General features: G+C 53.2%; 1 protein-coding gene across 1 annotated transcript in view; it reads left to right on the top strand.

Moving 5' to 3' along the window:
* The window catches only part of CACNA1H (calcium voltage-gated channel subunit alpha1 H), a 157,792-nt gene that overhangs the window by 77,576 nt on the left and 52,292 nt on the right, over window positions 1-27,924 (top strand). The window contains exons 7-9 of the mRNA XM_069029698.1: window positions 3,407-3,499; window positions 5,340-6,132; window positions 10,777-11,192. Coding sequence (XP_068885799.1) covers window positions 3,407-3,499; window positions 5,340-6,132; window positions 10,777-11,192 — 1,302 coding nt within the window. The remainder of the gene's footprint in view (window positions 1-3,406; window positions 3,500-5,339; window positions 6,133-10,776; window positions 11,193-27,924) is intronic.

The following is a 27,924-nucleotide window of genomic DNA, read 5'->3' on the forward strand; positions in this document are numbered from 1 at the left end:
TGATAAGTAATTGTGGCTTGCGTTTGTTGGAGGCTTTGAGCTGGAGCCTTTGGAGAGGCTCTTTAATGGGGCTCTGTGTGAACAAGCAGGGCTTGAGTGGGGTTTAATTACTGAGAAGGGATTGCTGAGATCGGGAAGCACAAGGAACGTGCTCCAGGGCTTTGGGAGACATCGCTGGAGGGCTTGGAGGGGCAGTGAAGTGGGTTAATCAGAGTGGGAATGAAGAGAGGAGGAAGTCGTTTCTCCTTGATGGAATAGGCAAAGCGGGGCTGAAAAAATATCCCGAGTTCTTGGGGGACCAGGGAGAGCCGCTGGCTTCTCCCTCCTAGTCCATGGAATCCCAGAGGGGTTTCGAAAGGACCTTAAAGCCCATCCAGTTTGGACAGGGACACCTTCCACTACTCCAGGCTGCTCCAAGCCCATCCAACCTGGCCTTGGACACATCCAGGGATGGGGTAGCCACGAGTTCAGCTGGTCTGAGGAGAAATGTGTGGGAGCAGAGTGTGCGGGGCAGCAGCGAACGCTGTGCAGGTGCCTTTGTTTTGGTTCCAGAAGCAGTTAAGGGCTTTGGCTGGTGGTTTGTGCAGCAGCTGTTGGCAAGTCCAGGTGCTCCGGTTCCCTTTTCCACCAGGGCCTTGCTGGGGATGTGCAGGGAGCTCTTGGATCAGGGAAAAATGACCTCGGAAAGTCCTTGGGAGCACTTGAAATCCAGCAGGAATGAGGCTGGAAAAAGCCCAGCCCCTGCAGGTGGCCGTGCATGTGCTGTGCTGCATTTCCCCAGAGCTCTGGGATTAAAGAAGCTGGCGGATGTCTGGGAGCCGCCTCTTTTCCAGGAGGGCTGCTGCTCCCGGATCCTGGCAGCCCAGGAATCTCAGCCCTCAAGGCCAGGGATGAATCCCCAATATCTCAAGCAGGAGGACAAGCCCTTTGCTTTAAAAGCGAGGAGTAAATAATGTAAATTCCAATTACACCTGGAATATTCGGGGAGCTGGATGAGCATTTTACTCTCCAGAGGAGAAACGGGGGGGAGTTGATTGATTCTTGTGGAAAATTCTGCCTTTCAGGCAACAAAAATATCCCTCTAAGTGTTGGTTGGCCCTCAGGGTTGGCTCAGAAGCCCAAGAGCTGCCCTCAGGTGACTCCTTCTTTTTGCTCTGTGTTCAATGGGTTTAATCCATAAGATTTGAGGATTTCCAGGCAAATCCAGTGGAGAGGTGCATCCCATATTCCTGGGGTGCCTGGGCTCGTTTGTCATCCCTCAGTGGGAATGGCTGGAGCACCAACCAGAGGGAAGGGAGGGAGGGAAGCTGGACAGCACAAAGGAAATAATTGCTGGGTAAGTGGCAGGGATTTGGTGTCACCTTGTCTCACCTCCTGACATGATCCCTCTGCTTTCCCGTGACCCCACAACAGCTGGGGGAGGCTCAGCTGTGCAGCAGAGCCCTCACAGATGAGGCACCTGCCCCAAAAGGACTTTGCTCTCCATAAATGTGTTAAGGGAGAGGCAGGAAAGGGCGGGAGGGGTTCGATTGCTTGGCTGTTCCTCACGGATGAACACCCAGGCAGCTTAACCCCTTCCCAGCCCTGTGGGAATAATGGCACCACAGGGAAAAATGGGGATAAAAAGCCTTCATGGCTTGATCTCTGGGGTCAATGGTGGCTGAAGAATTCTCTGGGATTTTGTTAAACCCACTTGTGGGCCGTTCGTGGCAGGACGAGGGGCAGTGGTTTTAAACTGGCAGAGGGCAGGGTTGGATGGGATATTGGGGAGAAATTCTTCCCTCTGAGGGTGAGGAGAGGCTGGAATGAAATTCCCAGAGAAGCTGTGGCTGCCCCTGGATCCCTGGCAGTGTCCCAGGCCAGGCTGGACGGGGCTTGGAGCACCCTGGGACGGTGGAAGGTGTCCCTGCCCATGGCAGGGGTGGAATGGGATGGGATGGGCTTGAAGGTCTTTTCCAACCACTCTGGAATTCTGTGAAGCCAAGCTTTGCTGTGTGATTGCTGACCAGCGAGGGGGGGTATGAAGGAGCAGCTGATGGATGTGAGGAGGAACAGGAGAGGTGGGAGCAGTTTGTGAAGGCAGCCAACGTGTCACACCTGATTCTTATGAGCCTTCAACAGCCCTGACACGGGGTAACGGCTGCAGAGACCAATTCCACAAAGGATCTGCTCCTTGGCACATGAGCTTGGTTGGTTTGAGCTGTGCTGCCTTCTCACTCAGCTGCACGAGCTCCCACACGGGAAGAAGCTTGGAGGACTTGCAGGGAAAACATCAGCGTTTTGAATTTGGGCTGAGAAATCCCAAAGAGGCAGAGTTTCCCTTCCAGCAGCCCTGAGCTGCTCTGAGTCCCAGAGAAACTGTGGATACTGGCGGTTGTGTGAACGTGTCCTGAAAATCCACATCCAGGAGCTTCCTTGGGTAAAAAATCCCCAGGGAATTCATGGATTCGTGGTGTGACTTCCCTGCAAGGTTTTATTCACTGCCTCAGGAGCGAGGGGTTTATGGATCAGCTTTTGGGGACGCACCACACGGAAAATCCCCCACATCCACGAGGTCTGAGCCTTCTCTTCCCACAGCAACCTCCTTCCCTGCAGACGTGGTTTAAATCAGGAATGATGCCACTGAAAATGGGGTTTGCCAAGACCTCTGAGGCCCACGTGAGGTGTGGTGAGTAGGGGACATCGCTGGGAGTGAGTTCAGCCAGGAGCCTGGATTCTGCTGGAAATTGGAATTCCAGGATGGAATTTCAGCTCTAATAGCAAGCCAGCGCTGGAAGTTGGGTGTGTTTTATCTAAATAAAAAGTGTAAATTATGTGGTGGAGCTCTGCACACAGCCTGGGTGGTGTTAATTAAACCCTCAGCTGCTTTTTTTAGGGGAAGGCTGAGAAAACGAGGCTTAAATCAAGCCTACATTTAATTAAAGTCTCTCTTCCATTCAGACGCTCTCCCACTCTGATAGTGGTGGTGCAGTTGTGATGCTGAGCCAGGAGGAATCACAAGGAAATGGGGTCTGCGGAAACAAAATGAAGTTTAAAATATGGGAATTTTCTGGATTACGTTACAAAAGCAGCACCTTTAGGTGAAAACTCCAGCTCTCTGCAGGGAGAGGCTTTTTTTGTTTTGGATTATAATCCCTCCTTGGAATTTCTTTGCCTCAGAACCAATGTTTCAGGTGGTTTATTTGAATGTTTCATGGGTTTAATTGTAGCAGATTTCTGTAGGAACCTCAGGCCCTTCCTTTGGCCACACATTCCTTCTCTCCCAAACCAACTGGGAGCAGAGCTCTGGATGGATCCCAAGAGTTTCTGTGGAACAATGGGTACCTGGCACTACCAGAAAATTGACATTTAAGAGCTTTTTTGGGTGACTTTTGTCCTCACACTCTGTTTCTCTGTCTCCCTGCAGGTGATAACCCTGGAAGGATGGGTGGACATCATGTATTACGTGATGGATGCACATTCTTTTTACAATTTTATATATTTTATACTGCTCATCATAGTAAGTATGACCTGTGAGACACTTCTTTTACTTGTCCTTGGGGGGTGAAGCTGTTCCTTGTTTTTTTCACTGGGAAGAGCCAGGAAGGATTCAGGATTCAGGGCTTTGCCTCCCTTTGCCCTCCCAGTCTTGGTCTTGTCACCTGGATGTGTCTGTGCCAAAAAGTCCAGGCTTCTCCTCCTTTGACCTCAATGTGCCAGAGGGAGCCTCATTTCTTTGGGGAGCCCTCAAACCTTTGAATTTCACCTGAACCCTTTAAATAATAATAATTCTCACCTCTCTGAGGTCTCACATTCCTACAAACAAAACGTTACCCACTGCTGGTGCTGGCCACTGCCATTCCATATCCGTAAGGTTCTGGTTTTCCAAAGGGCACAACCTCCTCCAGGAAGTGGAAAAGTGAAATACTTAAGGCAGGAAGGGAGCAAAGGGAAAGGTACCACGAAGATGTCAGCAGGACATGGGATGGAGGTGTTTAAAAGTGATTTTATGACTGGGTAATCCTTAGAGGGAACCCTGTCCTCGTCAGTGTGGGTTCGGAGGCCTTGGGAAGCCAAACCAGTTCCCACCAGCAGTGGGAAAAACCTGGATCAGAGCAGTGTGGGAGTGCCCTGGAGAAGTCAGGGATTTCTGAGCTGTAGCAATGGGCCTTGAGCAGAGATTTACACTCCGCTCCGTTGAGCCGTTCTCTCCAAGTGGATCCGTGTGGAAAAGTCAGAAGGTGACTCCTGCCCGAGTCACTTGGAGCTGGGAAAGGCACCTTTGCTGCTTCTCCAGGAGCATCCACACCGGAGAGCAGCACCACGAACCATCTCCACACAGCTTCCCTGAGGATCCACCAGACAATCCCAGATTAAATCTGTCCGTGCCCCGGGCTGGCCCTGCAGACAGTGGCACTGCCCTGACGTCACTCCCTTGTCACCCCTCAGGGCAGCGATTCCCTACTGGGAAGATTTGACATTTCCCTTTGGCTCATTTAGGACCACAAGCAGTGAAAAATCACTTTATGGGCTCGACAGCTGAGGGGAGGATGTGGCCTTAGGTCACATCACTTTCTTGTCCTTGGGACTTCATTTTGAAAACTTGGTGTCACCCAAAAATGCATAAACTCAACCAGGCACTGAATCAGCCCCTCAGGAGCACTGAGTGTCCTGGAGATGCATTCCTGTGTCAGGGAGTCCCAGGAGCACAAGGTCACAGATCCATGGGCCCTGACTGTACCCCCACAATGAAGGCACACGCTTTTGGGGTGTGAAATGATTGAAGAAGAGAAGAGGATGCTTCAAAACAGCACAAATTGGACTTGAAATCATCTTCCCCTGCAGGCTGGCCAAATTTCAGGGAAAAAACTCTTCACTGGAAGAGTGATTGGGCACTGGAATCATCTGCCCAGGGAGAGGGTGGAGTCACCATCCCTGGAGGTGTTTAAAAACCACCTGGACGTGGCCCTCAGTGCCATGGTTTAGTTGGTGAGGAGGTGTTGGGTCACAGGTTGGACTCAATGGTCTCAAAGGTCTTTTCCAACCTGGTTCATTCTGGGATTCTGGGATTCTGTGAATGTCCAAATCAGCCTTGCAGTGGGGCCTGGCTGTGTTTCACGCACCCTGTGTTAGTAGCAAATGTCGTCACTTTGAGGGGAGAGAGCTGTTGCTAAAACCATTGATCACAGTTCCCATCAAATTTAGCAGGCCAGGCACACGTTGGCAGCGCATTTGGCGAGCAGACCCTGGGATTTGGCACGTTTGGAGATCCCAGGCTCGCCGAGAACCGCGTGTGGTGGTGAGGAGCCTCCCCTGCTCCGTGCACCCCCTGCTGACTCCTTTCCCTGTGTTCTCACCAGGTCGGCTCCTTCTTCATGATTAACCTGTGCCTGGTGGTGATAGCGACCCAGTTTTCGGAGACCAAGCAGCGGGAGAACCAGCTGATGCAGGAGCAGCGGGCGCGCTACCTGTCCAACGACAGCACCATCGCCAGCTTCTCCGAGCCGGGCAGCTGCTACGAGGAGCTGCTCAAGTACATCTGCCACATCTTCAGGAAGGTGAAGCGAAGGACAATCCGCCTCTACAACAACTGGCAGAGCAAACGCCGGAAAAAAGTCAACCCCAACAGCAGCAGCAGCGGGCAGAGCCAGCGGAGCAGGAGGAGAATCACCTCCATCCACCACCTGATCCACCACCACCACCACCACCACCACCACCACTACCACATCAGCAACGGGAGCCCCCGTGGGCCTCGTGCCAACCCCGAGATCTGCGAGCTGGAGCTGCAGGTGATGAAGCCTGGCAGGCAGCTGATGCTTCCCCCTCCTCCCTCGCCCAGGCCGCAGGGCCCTGCTGCTCCCCGTGCCGACGCCGAGGCCGTGCACAGCATTTACCACGCGGATTGCCACGTGGAGGGGCCCCCCGGGGGCTGCAAGGCTCCCAGTGCCCCTGCTGGCAGCAAACTGGCCGGGCTGGCCACCCACGGCAACATGAACTACCCCACCATCCTGCCCTCCCCTGGCAGCAAGGGCGGCTCCACGCCCCTTCCCAAAGGGAAGAAGAACGGGAATTCTCCGGTGGCCGTGGTGAACAGCCCGGGGAATTTGGGCCTGGATTCTTACGGGAAGCTGCAGCAGCTGGTGGGAGAGCATGGTAAGGGCAACCAAGCGGGGTTTTTTTGCTTAGGAAAACTGGGAGAAGGGGGAATGGCTCAAGCACCGAGGTTTTAATGGCAGCCCTGGGGGGTGCTGAGGGTTGGGAGCGTTGTGAGTGAGCTGAAGGCAGAGGTGGGACAGGCTAAGGCTGGGAGCTCTGTTCCCTCCATCCTTGTACTCACCATCACTGGATGGCTCAGGCCACTGCTGGAGGCCTCTTTCCTGTGGTTATAAAATCTGGATTTGGGCTCTCATGTGCTTTGTGATACCCTGGAGGTGCTCCCTCTCCTCCCACCCAAAACCAGAACCATGGGATTACACCTGCAGTGAGTGCTGGAGCTGCCAGCATCAGCAGGGAACCCCCCAGGGGCTGGGAGATGGTGCCTTGAAAAGGATGAGCAGGTGGAAGCTGCGGGAGAAGCGTGAGATAAAGCAAACTGAGAAGTTTGAAACAGGCAGGCGCTGAAAGAGCTCAAACCAGACACTTCCAGTTCTGCTCTGATGGGCCCTGGAGCCTCTGAATTTCTTTTTGGCAAGGAGGAGCAGTGGGTTCAATGCTCAGGGGACGTGTGGAGGGCACAACAGGAGCAGAGCTGCACACCTCAGGCTTTCCCCGTGTGCAGAAGAAATGTGGGGCTGAATTTTCCTGCAGATTTGGGGCTCCATTCGATCTGAGGAGCATTTTGGGGAACTCTTCAGCGCTTCTTTCCCATCCTCTGCACAGATGCAGCCACTCCAGCATATCCAGTGAGGTTTTATCTCCTCTCACACATAGATCACCCACTGGAGCAGTGATTACACGCAACGCTTGGATTTCTATTTTATAAAATGTTTTTCCAGCCCTCATGGCTGGAGCTAAAAGCTCCAAAATACTCTTAAGCCCTCAAACAGTGAAAAGTCACAAAGATCCAGCTTCTGGTTTTTAATCTCTTTAAGCCAAACTCGTCATTTGGGTTTTTTCAGTGCCTGTGTTTTCCAAAACTGTTTATTTGCGTGTGCATGGACACAAATATTTACCCTGGTGATGGATGTGCTGAAAAAAATACCAAGCCTGGCTTGGGGGAAAAGGTTGCTTGACAGAGAGGTTGGGTGGCTTGCCTTTGTTCATTTTCTTGTTTTGAAGGACCACACAAAAGGGTAAAAGTGGATTGTTTATAGAAACTGCCTCGGGCAGACGCTTCCGAACGCTTGGGAGCTTGGCACGGGGGGCAAGGTTACTGCCAACAGCTCTGTTGTTCAGCAAGGACTTTGTATAAATCACTGCTTCTTCCTTAGCTGTGCAAATTGATGACGGTTTTTAGGAGAATGGGTTTTTACCTTGAGATAAAAACCCAGGCTCTGCAGAAGGCTGGGATTGGGAAAGAAAGGAGCAGGAGAGCTGTTGAAGTCAGAGTTTGGATCCGCCTGCTTGCTGCTGGGGTCCTTTTTAGGAGAAGAAAGGCCCAAATCTCAGTCCCAACTGCGACATCCCCAAGCCAAATCAGTGATTTAGGAGATTTTCCTGCAGCCTGGGGTGGTTCTTTGAAAGCTGGGATTAGATTGAGTTGTCATTAGTAATGCAATTACAGTGTCCTCTTTCCACAGAGGGATTTCAGCCCAGAGGATGCCAAAATGCTTTAAACAAATCTCCTGGAATTGTTTTGTCTCTTCCAGAAGTGTGGTCACAGCTGGGAAGGGCTGGAAGGTGGCGAGAGGCTGCTCATCCATCCCCTGAGGAAAACGGGCTGGGGAGGGATTCAGGGCAGCCGTGTCTACTTGGAGACCCTGGGAGTGCCCAGCTCTTCCCTTCCATGGATCTGGCTCTTTCCAGGCCCTTCTTCCCACTCAGCCACCACAGCAGGGCTGAGTCAGGGTCAGTTCTGCACTGGGAGTGATGGATGTGACTTCCAGGCTTTGGGACGATCTTTAAGTGCCAGGATGTCTCCCTGCCGGGCACAGGCCCTAGCTCCCATTTCTCCATCCCTAAAACTTAGCAGAGGAGCCTGGGGAAGAATCCCAAGCTCTCCCAACCCTTCCTCAGCATTTTGGGCAAACAGAGAGCCTTTAATTCTCCCTCTCCTCTCCCAGGTCAACAAGCAGAGCATGTTCAGTGCAGGACTTGTGCAAGGGGAGCACGGGAGTGATAATTGAGAGCATTAAGGAGCATTAACAGCCCGGGCTCTCCCAGCCCCAGCTGGAGGCAAGGTTGCTGTCTGCTGGGAAGGATGCAGTTGTGGGAGAGAGCATTCTCCTGCCTCTTTTGTTGTGGATTTGAAGAGCTCAGAGTACAGCCTGTTCCCCGTGTTCCGTGCCCTGCAATGCTGGAGGTTATTTTAGCAGGCAGCCAAGGAGACTCTGGTATTTTGAAGACATCTGCGGCGCCAGGGCTTTTCATATCGTTTTTAACACTTTGATAGCATTAAAAGCCATCTGGCAGCCCCCTCCCTGTGCTGCTCTCGAGGCTGGGCTGAGCCTTTCCTCCTTGGCTCAGTCCCGAGCAGGAGCACCGCGCTGATGTGCAAGGGGCAAAATATTCCTGATGCTCCCGGTGGCTTTGACGCAATGCCCAGGAGCCAGGCCCGTCCTCCAAGGCCGTTCTGAAGGCCACTGATATCCCTGTGACGTTCAGGCAAGGAAAATGTGGTTTGACTCTGGTCACATCCCCGTGTTCCAGCGAAGGGATGCGTTGGCTTGGTTTGGTGCCGCCTTGTCTTCCGTGCTGTGGCTGGAATCAGCATTGCTGCTGGGTGAGCTCCAGGGCCCGGAGACAGGAGCAGCCACTGCTTTTAGCCTGGGCTCCCCAAAACTGATCCAAGTGGTCCCGTGCCACCTCCGGACGGGGACACGTGGATGTGGCACTTACGGATGTGGTTTAGTGCTGCTGGGTTAATGGACTCAGTGACCTTAGAGGTCTTTTCCATGGTTCTATGAGAGGGGAAAATTGTGCCTTTGCCTTTTATCCCTGAAGCCCAAGGAACTGGTGCTGAAATGACATTTTGAGGGAAGGATCCCGTGCTCCCAGTAGTGTGCTCCCGCTAGAGGGTTCTTTCCTGCCATTAATATCTGGTTCCTAAATATAAGGAGACTAAGAATAAGGTTCCTAAATATGAGGAAACTTATGAATTGGATTCCTAAATATGAGGAAATCAAATCTGGCTGCTGTTCCACCCAAATCATCCCAGTTACTCTTGTCCCTGTCCTTCCATTCCCTGGCTCTGGGACAGTCAGATTTTCTCCTCACACCGCAAAATGCGTGTTTGATTTTAAAACCCCTTAAGCCTCAGGCAACGAATCCACCTGAGCTTTATTAAAGGTTGAAGGAGACTGAGGGGACTCCATGACTCTCCGAGCTGTGATCCGTGGTCTGCAGCCACCTTTGATCCCTTGTCCCTCTCCCTGCTCATTAGGAACTAAATGGCAGCAGTGGCTAAATTGGGTGGAACAGCTTGATAGCACTGAGAGATCATTAATGATGGGAGCCTGCTCAGGGATAATCAGGACTAATTGAATGGGAGAGGTGGGCCAGTCACTCTTCCCTCAGCCTGGGACACAAAACGAGAGCCCATGGAGCAGGGAGAGGGTGGGAAAAGGGACCAAGAGGGGAAAATGAGGCCAAACCAGAGCTGCTTGGGAGGATGGATGGCTGGAAGGCTTTTGTAGGCTCTGGAGAATAATTCCTGTGAGGATCAGTTGTGGGGGCTCAGCCTGGAGAAAAGGAGGCTCAGGAGGAACCTTCTCACTCTCCACAGTTCCCTCACAGGAGGGGGCAGCCGGGGGGGCGCAGCTCTGTTCCCAGGGAACAACAGGACAAGAGGGAATGACCTCCAGTTGTGCCAGGGGAGGTTCAGGTTGGATGTTGGGAAAATTCCTTCACTGAAAGGATGTTTAAACTTTGGAACGGGCTGCCCAGGGCAGTGGGGGAGGGACCATCCCTGCGAGTGTTCAGAATCCAAGCAGACCTGGCACTTCCCAATACGGTTTAATGGGCTGGCAGTGATCGGTCCCAGGTTGGACTGGATGACCTTGAAGGTCTCTTCCAACCTTAACGATCCTGGGATTGCCTTTATTGAGGATGTGGCAGGAGCTGCTGACACTCGGAGTGTTCCCTGTGCCGAGCTGCGCGGTGGCTCATGGTGGCTCACGGTGGCTCTCAGTGTGTGATGGCTCTTGGTGTGCAGTGGCTTTTGGTGGCTCCCAGTGGCTCCCAGTGGCTCCCGGTGCACGATGTCACCCGGCACGCAGTAAATTGCAGCACGCAGTGGCTCTCGGTGGCTCTTGGTGCGCAGTTGCTCCCGGCATGCAGTGGCTCACTATGCATGATGTCTCCTGGCATGTGGTGGCTCTCAGTGGCTCACAGAGACTCACAGTAGCTCTAGGTGGCCCATGGTAGCTCTCGGTGGCCATCAGTTGCTCACAGTGGCTTTTGGTGCATGATGGCTCACGGTGACTCACAGTGGCTCTCGGTGCACGGTTTCTTCCACCATGCAATGTCCTCCAGCATGTGGTGGCCCATGGTCACTGCCAGTGCATGGCGGCTCTCAGTGGTGTCTCACGGTGGCTCTCAGTGGTGGCTCTTGGTGTGTGGTGGCTCTCAGTGGCTCTCAGAGCATGATGGCTCTCAGCAGTGTCTCTCAGTGGCTCACGGTGCCCTTGTCCCTCGCAGGTCTCCGCCGGACACCCAGCCGGCTGTCAGGGCTGAGCACAGCCGGGGCACTGCCCAGCCCTGGTGGCCCCCGGCTGAGCTGCGAGCTGCAGGACTGTCCCTTCTGCGCCAGCCTCCTGGACGACCCCGAGTTCGCCCTCAGCGACTCCGACAGCAACGGCGACTCCGACAGCAACGGCGTCTACGAGTTCACTCAGGACCTGCGGCACGGCGACCACCGGGACCAGCTCCAGCAGCAGCGGGTCAGGAGGAGGAGGAAGAAGAAGAAAGCCAAGGAGAGGAACAAGGTGACAAAGCTGTGGCGGGCATTCGGCACCAAACTCAAGCGGATCGTGGAGAGCAAATACTTCAACCGCGGGATCATGATCGCCATCCTCATCAACACCCTCAGCATGGGCATCGAGTACCACGAGCAGGTGAGTGACCGGGACCCTCGGGGTTTGGGGTTCAGGTGCTCCTGGAGCGGTGGCTTGGGGTCGCTCTAAAGCGATGTCAGGAGGAACGAGGATTGTCATTGTTGGAAATGGGGCTGAAGATGATCCTGTGAGGAGCAGGAGAATCCTTTGGGGTGTGGGACAGCTGGAAGGGCTGCTGGGGTGTGCAGAGCTGAAATGTGTGTGTTGGATGTGTCTGCTCAGAGCCTGGCTGCTGGTTGGCTGGGAATTGTTCATATAAACAGGAATTTTTGTGGTGGAAATACCTTTGGTCTGATGGTTGTGGTGGAGATGGCCCACACAGGAATTTCTTTGATTTGGACCTTCAGATAAGACTTAAACTATCAGGCAATGCTAAAAGCACCAAAGAGGAAGAAATTAGGGTCTCCCTGATGAAGGCTCTGAACCCTTTAATTTGTTCTCACAAGGTGTGAGTAGGTCTTTATTGAAGTGTTCGGAGGGAGGGAAGAGGAATGGTGCCGTTCTTCCCGGTTCTGGGGTGGCAGGAAGCGGTGCTGGAGCTGAGGACAGCTTGGGACTGGAGGGGCTGTGCCATGCGAGAGGGAGATGAGACGTCTGAGCATCTCCACTTGGTCACCCTGGCAAAGTTCTGTTCTTCTGGGCTTTTCTTTCTTGGAAAAACTGGGGATTTTCCGCTGTTTTCTCCAGGCGTGCTCAGGAATTTCCCATGCCACTTCTGTGTCAGGTGCAGGAAACGTATCCCAGGGAGGCCAGGATCTGCTCTTCTGGGATCAAAGGCATCCAGTGCTCCCTGAAAACCTTTCCTGCAGGGTCACGACCAGGTCAGGGTTATTTTTAAAGCCGCTCCTCCTCTCTGCCATGGTCTGTCCATTCGGGAATGAGGAGGAAAGGCAGAGCAGCATAATCCACCCAAAGGCAGGACGAGAGGCTCTGCAGCTCCTTCTCCATCATTTCCCAGGATTAAGCACTGCTCAGGACCATGACAGACACCCCTCTGGAGTGCTGCTACTTCATTTTCTCTCCACTCCTGTGCTTTAACCCCTGCTATTTTAGGCTGAGACTTATTTTCCTCCAAAAAAACCCCAGGACTCAGCTAAAACCACCTCAACCGTGCAACAACAAATCAGAATTACAGCAAAGCATCCAGATCCAACAGGGATTGAGCTGTCCCTGTCAGCTCCCTGTCGAATCCCGCTTAGCTGTTCCACAAGAAGTTCTATAATTGGGAAATACACCTTGTCAGTGGCTTCTGAATAGGCCATTCATCCCTCATTTCTGCATGGATACTCTTCTGTCAGGCGGATACAGCTTTGTCAGCCCTCGGATATTGCTGTGATGGGAGCTGGGGGAAAACTGAGGCAGACAGCAGGGAGAAAATCCAGGGATCGCATGGAGCATGTCCCCAGTCACTCCCATAAAGTGAATTGGGATAATTACAGCCTCGCTGCTAACAAAGGAGAGCTGTAGCTGGCTGGCTTTTATTGGATTTTACCTTGTAAAAGGTTGGCTTTAGGGCATCTCAAAGCCAGTGGCAATAAAGATTCCGGAGCTTTTTGGCTGCGGAGCGTCAGATTCCTGCCAGCTCTGCTCGCAGGCACTGCCCAATAAAAGGGGAGGAATTTGGAAGTGAAACCTGGAAAAGTTCCTGCACGTGCCTGGGACACTGGGATAATGAGGCGTGTCAGAGTGTCAGAGCCCAGCTTGGTGACACCTCGCCCAAGCCCTCTCCTCTCAGCGGTGTCCCAGGGGTTGAGGCACCGTCCGAATCCAAGAAAAAATGGCTCTGGGCTCCCAGATTTGGCACAAAAATCTGTGGGCAAAGTGGGGCGATTTGGGAGCCCCCCTTGTGTGAGAGTTGGCTGCAAGGCTCGGGATGGGGATGGTTTGTATGGAGAGCAGCAGGAGGTGTCTGGGCAAAGTGTCCCAGAGCCACAGCGCGGTGTTGGGGTGGAGGGGAGGGAAAATGGCTCCGTTTGGGATCATGAGCCCGCCAGGAAAAACAGTGGGATCACACCTCTCTGGATGCTGCCCAGTCACCTCTGCTCCCAGAACATTCCAAATGGGAAGTTCTGCACCTCCCCCAGGCTGTAACCAGGTGTGGGTGTTGCCATTGTCATCTCTCTCCTCCCAAGGGCAAGTCAGGAGGCCATTCCCCAAATCCTAAGGATTTAGGAGCTCCCTTGTGGCTCTCCTCTGTTTTCCTTGCTCCCACCAGGCTGTCCCATGTTACTCCAAGGGCAGAGTTTAGGGAATCCTGGGAAGCCTGTGCTCCGTGCCTGCTGGTGGCAGCACGGGAAGGAGTCTGCTGGGCCCTGAATCCCTGCAAAACACAATCACAAAATCCTGGAATGGTTTGGGTTGCAATTTTAAAGTTCATCCAGTCCAACAGCGACACTTTCCACTATCCCAGGTTGCTCCAGCCTGGCTTTGGACACTTCCAGGGATGGGACATCCACAGCTTCTCACCAACACTTCCCACCATTTATTCAGGGTGAAACAGCTTCAGCAGCTTTGCTGCTCTTGACTTTGGTCATTTATTTTAGGCCATTGACTGATTGTATCAAACTGAAACAACCCAGAGCAGCAGCCCCAGGGAAGCCCATCCCAAACCTCACTCTCCACGGGGAAATGCCCAATCCCTTTTATAAAATTTATTCATGGCTTCTTGCTTTTCTTTTCCAACTTCTCAGCAGTCACCTGTGGCTTTGCAGATAGATGGACACAGAAAATAGATTTGTATTGGGTCTGATCAGAGCCGAGGCACCAGCGCTGTGTGTGTGGGAAGGATGAGGGGTTCTGAAGGCACGGGGAGGGAGATGGAGCAGGATGGCAGGGCTCGTCCTGCCGTTCTCGCTCCTGGCATCCTGGCACGAGGCAGAGCTCTGCAGAGAAGTCCCACGGAGCCCTCTTGAGGCAGTGGAGCATCATTGTCCGGCTCTTGTGTGTGAGGGACTCGTGCTTGGAAGGTGCCAGGCTGGAGGTAAAACCCACTGGGCTTGTGGGCCTTCTTTGTCTTTGGAATCACAGAAGCTCCTGAGCTTGGAGGGATCCACAGGGATCATCCAGCCCAATCCCTGGCCCTGCACAGACACCCCAACAACCCCACCCTGGGCATCCCTGGGAGCAGTCTCCAAACACTCCTGGAGCTCTGGGAGCCTCGGGGCCGGGACCACTCCCTGAGGAGCCTGGGCAGTGCCCAGCAGCCTCTGGGGAAGAACCTTTCCCTGAAATCCCATTCCCGTGCCCTGGATCCTGTCCCTGTCCCAGGGAGCAGAGATCGGGAGGAGCTGTAGGTGGTGCTGCCACAGCCTCAGGTGCTGCCTCCAGATGAAAGAGAGCCCTGTCCATATCCAGAGCCCTCAAGACTTCAGTCCAAGTTTTTATGGGAATGTCAAGCTCCCACCACTCTTCTCACATGGTTGCTTTTGGCTAAGTGGCACCACCCCCTTTAATGCCCGGAGCCTGGGTGGAGTCATGGAATCATGGAATGGTTTGGGTTGAAGGGACTGGAAGCATCACCTCATTCACCCCAGCCATGGGCAGGGACACCTCCCACTGTCCCAGGCTGCTCCAAGCCTCATCCAGCCTGGCCTTGGACACTTCCAGGGATCCAAGGGCTGGGAATCTGTGCCAGGGCCTCCCCACCCTCAAAGGGAAGAATCTCCTCCTGACACATTCCAAACCGTGTCATTCCCTCAAGGCCAGGATCCTGTCCGTGCCTGAGGACATGACAGCTCATGGGGAAGGTGAGGAGATGCCAGAGCTGCTTTGCAGAGCTGATGCTGCTTTTCTCACGAGGCACAGCAAAGATTTCATGGCAGCACAGCCCGCTGGTGGCAGGAGATCCGGGCAGCTGCTGATGGGAAGGGTTTCCTTGGCATTCCAGGCGTTGGGAGCAGTCAGATCCTGCCCGGCGCATCCGCAGCGTTCACAGCCAGCTCCACCTCGGACATGGCTGGGAATTAGGAGGTTCCAGGGTGCTGTTCATTAGCAGCAGCACAGCTTGGATTTCAAAGGTTAATTGCCTGGTTTGGAGTCCTTGGGGTATTTCTTTTTCCCCTCCTGTGCTGTGTTTGTTTGTTTATTTATTTATTTATTTATTAATTAATCTGTCCCCAGCACAATGAGCGCTCCCACGGATGAGGAGAGCCAAGCACAAAGAGGGAGGTAATCCTTGCATTAATCTTCCAGGCAATTTCAGAACATTGGATGAGTTTGTTCTGCATTCATTGCAGCTGACAACTCTCCAGAGGATGTGAGAATGTGCCACGGCACTGCAGCAACCGAGCGGGGAATAGGGCACTCCAAAGGCACCGCTCGTGCCATGCCTTTGGGATGGTGGGCTGGGACACCTGGCACAGGCATCCTATTCCAGGACGTTTCCAAGTGCCTCCCTGCCACGGAAAACCAATTCCTTTTTGCCCCAGAGTCACCTGAGTGCTCTGAGGAAATAATTGCACCTTCAGCCTGCCTTGATTCCCAGCTCCAGAATTATCCAGGAGGAGGACAGAGCCCTTCACTTGCCCAGGAGAGGCGTTGGCATTATCCCTGCAGAGGGAAACCATCCAGGAGCCCCCCACTTGGCTTCCCAGAAGAATTCACTGAAGGAGCTGTTGATACTCGTAATGATTCCACATAAAAGGCTCCATTTACATCAAATGGCACTAGAAATGTTATTTTATATTCTCTTCTCAGCAGAGAAGTACAAATTAGTATTTGTTCCAAGCTATTGCTGTTCAAAGAGCTTTTAATTGCTTTTCTGATCCCTCATCCATGGCGTGTTTCGTTGGGAGCAGCTGCCTTTGGAGCAGGTTGGAGCTGACCTTGAGGGGCACCCAGTGGTCCGTGGCTTGTCAGAGTGAGAGCAGCACCAGTTCTGAGTAGAACATTTTATTATTCTGGAGTAAAAGTCATTCTGTGTGATTGAGGGGAGCGCTCGCTTCAGCAGCGACGTCCTGTTTTAGCATTTGCCAATTTCGCCTTGAAAAATTGGTTTGGCATGGAAAGCTCAGCACTTACGCAGAAAGCAGAGCAGAATTTTTCAGCAGTGTTTGAATCAAATCGCTGAAATTCCTTTTGAGTTGTGAGTCAATAAAATATTACCCTGAGCTGAGATTTGCGCTTTCAGCTGGTAAAACTTGTTCGCTCTTCCCGATTTTTGCAGGATCCAATTTTAAGGACTCACACACTGGCTGGATTTGAGGAAAAGTGATTCCCCCAGCCAAGCTGGGATGTGGAAATTCATCCCAGTGTGTTTGTGGTTGTTGTATAAATGGTGTGAGACTCATGCTGCCCTCAGGAGTCCTTTGGTCTGTGCTTGGGCTGTGCCAGCTGCATTCCAAGCTGTCCCTTCCCTGCTCCCTCTCCAAGGTCCCAGCAGCGAGTGGACAACTTTCTCCAGGCTTTGGTTGGATCCGTGGAAAACACATCTGTGATGGAAATTCAGCTTTTCCCACAACTTGTGGATAACCTGAATTCTGTCTCCGCTCTGGGAAGGGCTTTGCCAGGTGAACTTTGGGAAGAAAGGGGTGTTTTCCAGCTTTTGTGCCCCTGGAAGGTGCCATTGCCACCTTAGAAGGAATCAGGGATCAGAGGTGGGATAGCATGAACTGGTGGCAAGGGTTGGCAGGGAAAATCCAGGTGTCCCAGCTTGGTGTTGGATCATTGTCATGGATAAACCACATCCTTCCACACGGAGCTTCCTCTCTCCCCCTTTTCTCCAATTTAAGGGCTCCTCCCCTGCTCTGTTTTCCTTCTCTTGGGATATTTTTTTTTACTATATAAGGAAAAGAGATCCCAGAGATCCTTCCATTCCCAGGCCTTGGAGCGGACAGGAGCAGCACCTCTGCAGGGCAGGGCTGAGGTCATAACTCACCCCAGTGCTGACACCCCGAGCAGCAGGGGCCTTCCAGCCAGAGCTGCTCCTCTGGATGTGCTTGTTAGCCATGGGAATATCTGGATATTCCCTGTGGAACTGCGGCCATGTTTCCCGCTGCCACTGCTTCCCCTCACGCCACTGGTTGTTCTCTGTGCTGAGGGACTGGGATAGAAATCCCAACTTCCCAGGCAGATGACAGTGACAGCTTTCCCTGCTGCCTGAAAGCTGGAGGTGTGCTCAGTCCCACAGCGTGCAGGACCCCCCAGATGTGGTTTTTCCATCTGGATCCCACAGGGAGCCATCTCCAGTGCCCTGATCCCGTGCAAACCCCTGCTCCAAAAACCCCCGGGGTGGCACGGGGCCGGCAGCTGGCGGCTGCAGCCGGATTGTTTGAGTTTCAGCTGGCAGGTAAAATAAACCGAGCAGAATGCAGCCCCCAGGATGAGAGCAGAGAGCTCTTGGCAGCTGCATCCCATCAGGAATGTGTGTAAATCCCAGCTGGTGGCTCTGATGTGCTCCAGGCTGGGCAGGGTTGGCACCGTGTGGCAGCTTTGTGCAGAGGGACACGGGGGCCTGCGATGAAGTGGCTTCCACAGCCACAGAGCAGGGCTGTGTCGAGTCTGGGCCTTCCTGCTGCCAGCCAGCTCCATGCTTTCTATCTGGGAGCGAGTTTGGGCGAGGAGGGTGGCTTTGATCAGCAAACTCCCTGTTCCAAGGACAGCCCCTCAGCGGGGCGGTGACAAGGGGCGAGTTCTGGGAACAGCTCCGGTGCCAGCTGTGATCGGGGACCCCAGAGATGTCACAGTGCCCCAGCCGGCTCCCCCCAGCACCCCCTGCACGTGGCAGCAGCTCCCATCCTCCCGGGTGCCCCCAGGAAAAGCGGGGACAAAAGCAGGGAGAGCAGAGAGGGAATAGTGAAAGACTGGGACAACCAAGCCAGGCACGAGGCAGGAAAATTTTGGCATCTTGGGAAGCAAGGAGTGGTTTGGATTGACACAGGAGGGATGCATCTTCTGGTATAGCAGGAACACCGTGAGCTGAGGATGTTTCTGCATCCAGCTTTTGTTTCCTTGGATTTTTTGTTCCCTGAGACAAGGATTGCAGTGTGCTCTGTGCCATGTGGGGCTCCCAGCCACATGGGTCAGGGGGGATACTGGGGAACGTTCGCTCGCTGGAAAAGTGGTTAAACAGTGCAAGAGGCTGCCCAGGGTAGTGGTGGGGTCACCATCCTTGGAAGTGTTGGGGAAATCCGTGGATGTGGCATTTCAGGATGTGGGTTGGTGGCGTTCAAAGGTTGGGCTTGACGGGCTTGGAAGTTTTTTGTAATTTTAGTGATTCTGAGTTGTTGCAAGTCATACTAGCATTGGGAATGGGAACAGAGCCCTGCACCTCTAAAGCTGATTTAATGGGAGAAATGTTGGGAAGGCATGGAAAAAGCAGCCAGGTGTGGATTAAATATGTTCAGGGTGACAATGGAGCTCCTTCCCCCTGGGGACCTAATGAGCCCCATTCCTCACTGCTGCCAGCCGGATTTTCTTCAGGTTTTAACCAGGATTCTCCACCCAGGACAGTGAGATTTCCCAGGATTATGAATGAAGTTTGAGATGTCACCTTGAAAGCTCCTTCTGGGGTTTGTGTTCCAAGACGGGGATGCTTTTTCAGGAGTGGCTTTGGGAGGTGGGGGCAGAAAGCTGATCTGAGAGGAGCGAGACTCTCAGAAATGAGGCAGCTTTGGCATCCCTGCTCACATTCTTTTCAAGCTCTATTTTTGTTTGCTCTGTCTGCTTTGCAGCCCTAAAGACAGCCTGACTCCCAATTTGGGAAAAACGCTGCGCACAGGCCTCGGAGCATCAGTGGCAAAGCTTTTCAGAGCAAGGAGGATGGGCCAGGAGACCACTTTCCCAGGAGTTTTCTCTCCTGCCTGATCCCTGTCCAGATTAATGTCTCCTCTCTCCCTGTCCTTGTCCTCTCCTTGTCCCACACGCCAGCAAATCCAAAAGTTTTGACTGTAGTAAAAAAAGAGAAAGGAACGTTTAAAAAAAAAAGGAGTTAATTTTATATACTCCAAAGGGAATTGGCTTTGCTGCAGACAGATGGATCCCGTAATTCCCTGCCTCTCGACATGACTATACATGGATTGCTCCGTGCTTCCCAGTTCCTTTGGATCGAGGTGGCTTGGGAGGCCAGAGGGTGCTGGCTGCTCCCAGAACTCCACCTGCGGCAGTGCTGGCATCAGGGGCACAAATCCCTGGCTCTGTGTTCTCCAGGCAGGAATTTCCCAGCTCCGACCTGCCTCAAATCCAATCGATAAACGGGAATTGATCAACCACGGGGCGAGAACAGCACAGGGGAGAGAATCAGCGTTTTCCTTTCATTCCTGAAGGGTTCAGGGGCAAAGCATCCACCCTGAGGGCATCGTTCGTCCCGGGCGCTGCTGCGGGGAGGACAAACAGTTGAAAGTCGTTCGTGGAAATGCTTTGGAGCCCGAGAGGCTGGGAGGAGCGCGGGTTGCTGGGCGATTATCTCCTCGGCGGCGGCCTGCGGTGCTGCAGAGCCCTCCCTGGTGCTGAAGTGTCTGGGAGCTGCCAGAAGGAGCCATCAGCATCTCGGGTGTCTCCAAAGCAGCGCTGCTGCTGTGGTGCTTGCAGTGCTGGCAGGTCCCGCTGCTGCGAGTGCCAGAGCGCCAGGGGCTGAGCTGCAGAGCGGGCAGCGCAGGGGATTCGCTGCCAGAATTCCCAGTTTGTGCTGGGACTGGAGCTGTGGATGCCTCTGGAAGCGTTAGAGCCAGAGGTGATGCAGGGAACAACTCATAAGCTCCCAAAACACTTCTGGGAGATATCCAAAAGAGCATCTCTATCTCTCTGCTTCTTCCCCTGACTGTGCCGCCTCTTTCCAGGCTGGAATGATGGGATTTCCATCCCTCCCTTCCCACTGGCAGGCTCCCAGCACACACAGACACCCCCAGTGCGGCAGCAATCGCTCCCTGGCTGCAGCGTGGGGACTTGGGTGGCTGGGGATGTTCCTCAGCTCTTTCCTTTCCCAAGCACGGCTTTGTCCCTGTTCCTGAGGCTGAGTTTAACCTGGGAGGGAGTGATGGACAGGCAGGCTCAGACGCCCAGACAGGTAATGAGGGAAGCAAACGGTGCAGTGGATGTTTCCCACCCGACTTTTTGTATTTCAGAAATTATTTTAAAGCCATGGATTTCCTCCCACTCCTTTTCCCACTCCCCCCCCCCCCCCCCCCCCTTGCTCGTCAGCGTGTAACAGCAGAGGGTTTCATCCACATTTGATTTTTTAACTCTAACACCAAACCTGAGTGCTGGATTTATGGCTGCAGCTGTCACTCCTCTGCAAACAGGCAGGGAAATGAAGGTTAACAAGTTTGGGCTCAGGGGAGAGCTTGTAGAACAGCCCTGCAGAAAGCTCTGTGTCATCACAGCTGCCTGGAGAACAGATCTTTTCCAAGGTTCTCCTGCCCGGGGTTATTTATCATAATCTGCAGCGAACACTTTTCTAATTGTATATCCTCATTGGAAACTCTCGAGACCCCAAATGGAATTCTTCATCCTTTATGATACAGGGGGGGAAAGAGAGGCTGGGGAGCCTGAGGGGGTGGTTGGATAGTTGTAGGATCAGGCTGGCACTGGGCAGGCTTGCTGCAGCCATACGCTCAAATCCCAGGGGTGAGCACTCACCGGGAGGCAGAGGGTGCTCCAGAACACTTCTGGTGTGTTCTCCAGATGTCCCAATCCCTGTGCTGAAGGCAGGGGTGCTCTGCCTGTCCCCCAGTGTCCCCTGCCACTCCGGCACTGTCCCCTTGTGCTTCCTCGCTGCTGTGTCTGAAGTGTGAGTCCTGGCTGGGTGATTTTAAGGCTGAAATAAGACAAAATAGCTTCTGGCCTTTGTTTAAAGGAGGAATTTGGGCTGGAAAGTATCAAATCTGCTCGGGAATAGTGTGCTTGGAGTAGAAGGACTCATTAGAGGATGTGGCTGTGTCTCTTTGGGGTCACTGCACTCTGGTTTGGGCTCTGTGTGGCTCAAGGGAGTTGTGTCAGCAGGATGTGAAGTTTTGGCTGTGTCCATGAGCTTTTCCATGCCTCAGTCTGTCTGGAGGAGACTGAGGGGGAGACTCCTCGGGATCTGCAGCTCCTCCCGAGGGGCAGCTCCGATCTCTGCTCTCTGGGACCAGGGAACAGCTGGAGCTGTGCCAGGGGAGGCTCAGGCTGGATTTCAGGGAAAGGTTCTTCCCCAGAGGGTGCTGGGCACTTCCCAGGCTCCCCAGGGAATGGGCACGGCCCCGAGGCTGCCAGAGCTCCAGCAGCGTTTGGACAGCGCTGCCAGGGATGCCCAGGCTGGGATTGTTGGGGTGTCTGTGCAGGGCCAGGAGCTGCCCTGGATGATCCCTGTGGATCCCTTCCAGTCAGGACATTCTATGATTCCACAGTTGTGTGAGCGAAGCCAAACTGGGACCCCATTCCCAGCAGCTCAGAGCCAGCAGGTCCCAAATTCTCTCCTCACTCCTCTCTCCCAGCCTTTGCCGCTCTCCCAAGTTTCTGCCGTGCCCAGTTCTGCGCCCCGAAGGTGCTGTTCTGCTTTTTTAGCATCTCCATGGAAACCACTTTGGGGTTGCAGAGTTCAGGGGTTGGATTTGAAAAGGAACTCGAGTAATGCTTCAGTGGGGTCAGGTTTTGGGCTGGCAGCCAGGCAGGAATGCGTGTCCAACCATAAAAGTTGGGAAGGGAAGCAGTGGAAGCACTCACAGGCAGAGATGCACCAATTTCCTGCCATGTGAGCTCAGGATGAAGCTTTTATGATAACACAGAGTTTACCTGGGAAATGGTTTGGAGGGAGACAGAGTCGGTTCTGACTCTTCCACAGAAATCTGGATGAATTCCTTACCTGGGAGGAAACTGCAAAGCTGCTTTTTGAAGTGCCAGCCCACCCCTGCACCTTGTTAACACATCTGTGTCTCGCTGCGACCTCTCTTAAAAGGTTGAAACGCAGACAGATTAATTTGCTTTTGATCTCTGGGCTAATGAGGTGCTGGGCCTCCTCTGCTTCATTTTCTACTTGGTGGATGGAGGCTCAGGAGCAGCTGGGATTGGAGCTGGGCTTGGCTTGAGCTGACAGAGGGAAAGGTTAATTCAGGGTTGGCTACCGGGGGCAGCCACGAACCGAGGATGCTTCCCTGGATCTGCTCAACCACCTGAGGCAACTCCTGGCTGGGGCCGAGCTCCGGTAAGAGCCATCATTAGGCAGGGAAGGAGGAAATTCCGTGCTGTGCCCAGCTGTGCAGAGGTCACGGCGCTCCAGCAGCACCGCCAGCCCGTGGTCACCAAGGCAATGACAGCTCATTGCCATGGAAACCCCTGCCACCTCCTCCAGCCGGGCTTTTAGCAAATAATTGCTTGAGATGCGCTGTGGATGCCACAAATGCAATAATTCGACACCTTTCAGCATGGTCTGTCTGCTTTGGGAGCCCGTGGGGAGGGTTTCCATCAGGGCAGGAGTGTTTGGGAGCTCGTGGCTTTCTCGGGGGCTCGGTGTTTGCGTGGCGTTGGTGGTGTGGCTTTAGGAGTTTGTTAAAGCCACCAGGCAGGAGCTGCAATCTAAATTCTCTTTCACTCCCACTCTCTGCAAGTTAAACCTCGTGTCGCCTGTTCCATCCCTGCCTGGAGGGATCAGCTTGGCTTTTTCCTGGGAGCAGGAGGTGGATCCAGGCCCCGGAGCAGCCGTGAGGTGTGGGCAGAGCAGAGGTTTGGAGCAGCCCTGGTTCTGTGTCTGCTCCTCGTGGCTCTTCCTGTGGGAGCTGCTTCACTTCTGCTGCTCAGAACTATGGCAGGGCTGGGAAAAAACCGGGAGGAAAACTTGTCTGGGGCATGGAAGAGGGAAAGTTGCAAATGAAATAATCCCAGAATGGTTTGGGTTGGAAGGGACCTTGAAAGGGATTTTGTTCCACGGGCAGGGACACCTCCCACTGTCCCAGGGTGCTCCAAGCCTCGTCCAGCCGGGCCTTGGACACTCCCAGGGATGGTCAATCCAGTGAAATCCTCATTTGTTTGTTTTTCCAGCTTCTCCCCAGCTGGATGTGGGATGTGGCAGGGGCTTGGCAGAGCCTGGGATTCTCGGGATGATTGGAGCGGTGTTGTTATTGCTGCCGTAATTAGTGGCAGGTAATTAATGTTCGTTAACAGCCCCCTTTGCCCAGCTCACCATGGCTGAACTAACGACCCCCAGAACCAAACCCATCCACTCCTGCTTGGGGAGAGTCTCAGGTGTTCACTCATTAATAGTGAATGGCGATGATTTTAATTAACGCTGCTGTTATTAGGGTTAATACAGCTGAATGTCATTGTTTTAGCAGTGATTTTATGCCATTATATCAAATTAGAACCACTGATTTTTTTTTCCTGTATCGTTTTGTTCCCAGAACAATAAAACCACACTGAAATCCAGGCCATGCTCGGGGGTGAGGCATCGTTCCTGCAAAAGGAACGAGAAAAATCCGATGGAAAGTCACATCCTCAGTTTGAAGTCCTATTTTCCAGACTTTTGTGTTCTTCTCCCAATGCTAGGAATAAATGTGACGGGAGAAGCACAGTGCCGAGCCAGCACAGTGATCTCTGTGAATATTGGTGGTGGTTTCGTAGAAGTTAATTAGAGGTTTTCCTGTCAAGAAGGTGAACATGTGGGAGCACTGGGCCATCTCCAGACTCTGAAATCGAGGGATTGTGCCAGGTGAAACAGCTGGATAGGATCATAGGTTACAAACAGGTGGCAAGGAGCAGGAGTCACTGAGCTCTCCTGCTGCTCTGTGCTCCCACTTGGTAATTCCAGGCTTTCCCTCAGTGCAGTGTCCAGGTGACCCAACTGTGCTGAAGGGCAGCTCTGCCTTGGAATTCCTTCCTGACCTCTGGAGTCCTTCCCTGCCTCAGCAGAACGAACTGCTCCTGTCCTGGGGAGCAGGAGGGATGTCGGTGGCGGTTGTTGTTATTTTTAAATTCCTCAGACACAAAGGGCCTGGAGCTACTCCTGAGGGCTGTGGAGAGCTCTGCTCCCTGGTGGAACTGTGCCAGGGATGTTTTGGTTGGATTTTAGGGAAAGGTTCTTCCCCCACAGGGTGTCAGGCACTGGAACAGCTTCCCAGGGAATGGGCACGGCCCCGGAGCTCCAGGAGCGTTGGGACAACGCTCCCAGGGATGCACGGGGTGGGATTTTTGCGGTGGCTGTGCAGGGCAGGAGCTGGACTCTGCTCCTTGTGTGTTCCTCCTAGCTCAGGGCATTCCATGATTCCATATTTCCTGAGCTCAACTGGAGCAGGAGCCCCCGGGAGCGGCTCATCCCCGGTGCCAGCTGCACGTGCCGGAGGCTGCTGGCAAACACAGCCTCTGCTTTTGTACCTTTTTGTCTTCTCGCTTTTCCTTCCTGCTCCTCGTGGGTGGGCTTTAATTGCTGCTCCAGCCCGGTGCTCGTGGCTAAAAGGAGGGATCAATAATTCATTCAGAAGAACAGCGTGGAACTCCAAGGTTCCCATCTGCCTGCTGTGGCTGCGGGCTGGAGCACCCTGGGCTGTCACAGCTTTGTGTTTTCCGGGACAAAAAGAAGCTTGGAATGATCGCTGGGGTCGCTTTGGGTTCGCTAGAGGGGAGGAAAAGTGGATTTCGCCTGGATTTGTTCTCCTGGCTGCATGTTTGATCTGAGCACGGAGGAGCTGCTGCCTGGGTTACAGCTGTGGATTTGCAGATGAGCATTTCCGTGCCGTTAAACCTTGGAATCTTAAACTCTTTGGGAAGCTGCATCAAATTGGGGCTGTACCAAGTGCAGTCCAGTCTTGGGAGATAAAAGGCCAGGAGGTTCCTCCAGCTGTTCTCTCCCCATTGGATATCCCTGAGCTTCATCAGCCCATGGAAAATGTGAGTGACCCACGCCAGGAATGACTTGGATCTTTGGATCCTAAGGGATCTTTTCAGTCCAGTGTCACAAAAATCACAAAAAACAGAGCTCAGCTCAGCTGGTCTATCCTCAGATAAGGCAGGATCGAGTGTTCCCTTGGCAGGGTGGCCATGGCATTGAGAAGCTGAATGTTCCTGGTTAATTGGGATTAAGTGGAATTGGGATTGTTCAGCCTGCAAAAGAGAAGGGTTTGGGGTGACCAGGTTGTGGCCTTTCAGTGCCTGAAGGGAATCTGCAAGAAAGATGGGGAGAGACTGTTTGTAAGAGCCTGGGGTGGCAGGACAGGGGGAATGGCTTCAAACTGCCAGAGGGCAGGGATAGACGGGATATGGGGAAGGAATTCCTCCCTGTGAGGGTGGGGAGGCCCTGGCACAGGGTGCCCAGAGAAGCTGTGGCTGCCCCTGGATCCCTGGCAGTGCCCAAGGCCAGGTTGGATGGGGTTTGGAGCAGCCTGGGATAGTGGAAGGTGTCAGGGGTGGGACTGGGTGATCTTTAAGGTCCCTTCAAGCCAAACCAGTCTGGGATTCTGTTTTCCAAAGGGAAACCTGTAGAGAGCTCCCTGTTCCCAAATGACACACACCCTCAGCTTTTCTCCTGGTGTCCTCCAACATTTTCATTTCCTCCTCCTATTCCAAGACCCTTGAACCTCTTCCAATCTCTCCCAGTTTTCTCCCATCTCTTCGTGTCCCACTTGGGCACTCAGAGGTCGGGTCCAGCCGCTGGCTCCCGTTTTCCGCAGGAATCGCCCTCTCCTTGAACCCATTTCCCCCTCCAGCCACTCCAGCTCCTCTCCTTGGCCTGCACAGATGACTAAGCCGAGCTCTTTCTCGGATACAGACCAAGCCTATCCCCGTCTTCCCTCCCAGCAGCAGCCTCTGCCATGTTCTCCCGATGCGTTTCATCTCTGCCGAGCCCGCAGATCCCAAAAGTGCCTTTTTCCAAGGGACTCTCCATAAAGCTCTATTAGCAGGGGATGAGTAATGGCTTGACAAACCCGATTTAAGTGGCCCCTTCTGAATCATCTTGGCAGTAATAGAGGGGGAGCGTGTCCATTTTTTGATTAAATATTTCCAGTGCCATTAATTCGGCCGAAGTAAACAACTTCGATTGGGTTTGCCTGCTGATGACAACCCGGAGGCCTTTGATCCCGGTGTTTCAGAGAGCCAGGAGCTGCATAAAGATCATGGAATCGTTGCTAAAGTAGCATCAAAGAGCTGGGAAATGGTTCTTTACTCTCTCTGTGTGCATGTCCTGCCACCGTCAGTGGACGTGGTGCCACCTGTGATGGGCATCCAGAACCCCCGGGCAGTTGTGGAGGATTTTTCCAAGAAAAATCCATTATTAACCCTCATTTCTTGTGCAGGTTCCTTCAGGCAGGGTCTCTGTGTTCCTTTTTGCCTGCGAGGGGCTGTAGAATATCCCGTGGGTTTTGTGTGTATCCCAAGCTTAAATATTCCATCTCTTCATATCCCAGCGCTCAGCTCACACCGGAAAGGAAAAGGTAGAGCTTCGTTCTTCTTTCTAATTAATGCAATACGAGATCTCTTCAGCCTAAATATAAAAGTATGTTTGTTAATCCATAAAAAAAGGGACTGTAAGTCAGTAGGAATGCGGCAGTATTTTTTAAAAATTAATCCTTTGTGGTTAACCAGCCAAACAAAGCTGATTTCAGGCATCAGGCTGATGATTTTGGGGCCGTTAATTATTGACTTCAGCGCAGAGCGTGGTCAGGAACAGCTTTTCACTGGGCAGGAGCTGTGTGGAGAGAATTCCTTGTGTGAATGTAATTTTTTTATGGTGAGGGAGAAGCCAAATCTCCTGGATGAGAGTCAGCCCAGGCCGTGCTCCGAGATGTCCCGCCCGGCAGGTCCGCTGGTGCTTTGAAGGGCTCCTCAGCATATGGATGGGAATGATTCAGGCTGGATGAATTCCCTGGATTTTGGCCAGAGGCTTTTAAAGGAGCCAAGGCCGTGCAGGGTGGGATGGCAGTGGAGAGAAACCTGCTGCTGTTTCCAGGGAAAAGGCTCCAGGAATGGGGCCGGTTCTGGAATGCTGGGAAGGTGCTGGAGCATCTCCTGAGGCTCTGCTGAGGGCGATCCCTGTGCCCGGCCCAGGAGACGTTCCCTGGCCTCCAGGCAGTAGTATTCCCATTTTCCCTCTTTCTCCTGACAGGTGGGACCAGTGTGCAGATTCCAGTTCTCCCAGCTGCTCCTGGGGCGTTGCTGGAGCCATTCCCTGCTTGTTTGGAGAGCTGGCCCCTTCCTGCTGTGACTTCTTATTTAATAACTGAACCCGAGCACTTCTGGCCTGCTTCGGGGCATTGTTTTGTAGGTTTGGGTGGGTTGTTTTCATTGGAAGGCTTCTTTCAGAGCCATCTGTCGCTCCAAGTGCTCCTCTGTCCGGATGTAATCCGGCTGATTGGCCTGCTTTTCCAAACAGTTCTGCTGATAACATTTCAGATTGCCCAGGTCCCGTCCTCCAGAGGCTGCAGGAGGCAGCAATTGATCTAATCCTGCTTGGCATTTATGTCACTGGAAATGAAATTGCATTTTGCTGAATGAAACTGAGAAATGGGAAAGTAATACTGCAAATATGTCCTGCCACGTGGGACCTTGTGCCCGGGAAGCTTCCAAAGGAAGCTACGGAGGAGTTGATTATCCCAGAGAACAAACTCTGCTCTGTGGCTCTTCTTGCAGGAGAGGGAAATGTGGCATCCAGGGATTCTTCTGAAGAAAACACTCGCAGCCAGGAGACAGAGAATCCTGGAATGGGTTGGATTGGAAGGGACCTTAAAGCTCATCCAGAACTGTCCCCAGGGACAACTTTCCCTATCCCAGGGTGCTCCAAGCCCCATCCAGCCTGGCCTTGGACACTTCCAGGGATCCAGGGGCAGCCACAGCT

The sequence above is a fragment of the Aphelocoma coerulescens genome, chromosome 14 (assembly GCF_041296385.1).
Source record: "Aphelocoma coerulescens isolate FSJ_1873_10779 chromosome 14, UR_Acoe_1.0, whole genome shotgun sequence".
NCBI lineage: Eukaryota > Metazoa > Chordata > Aves > Passeriformes > Corvidae > Aphelocoma > Aphelocoma coerulescens.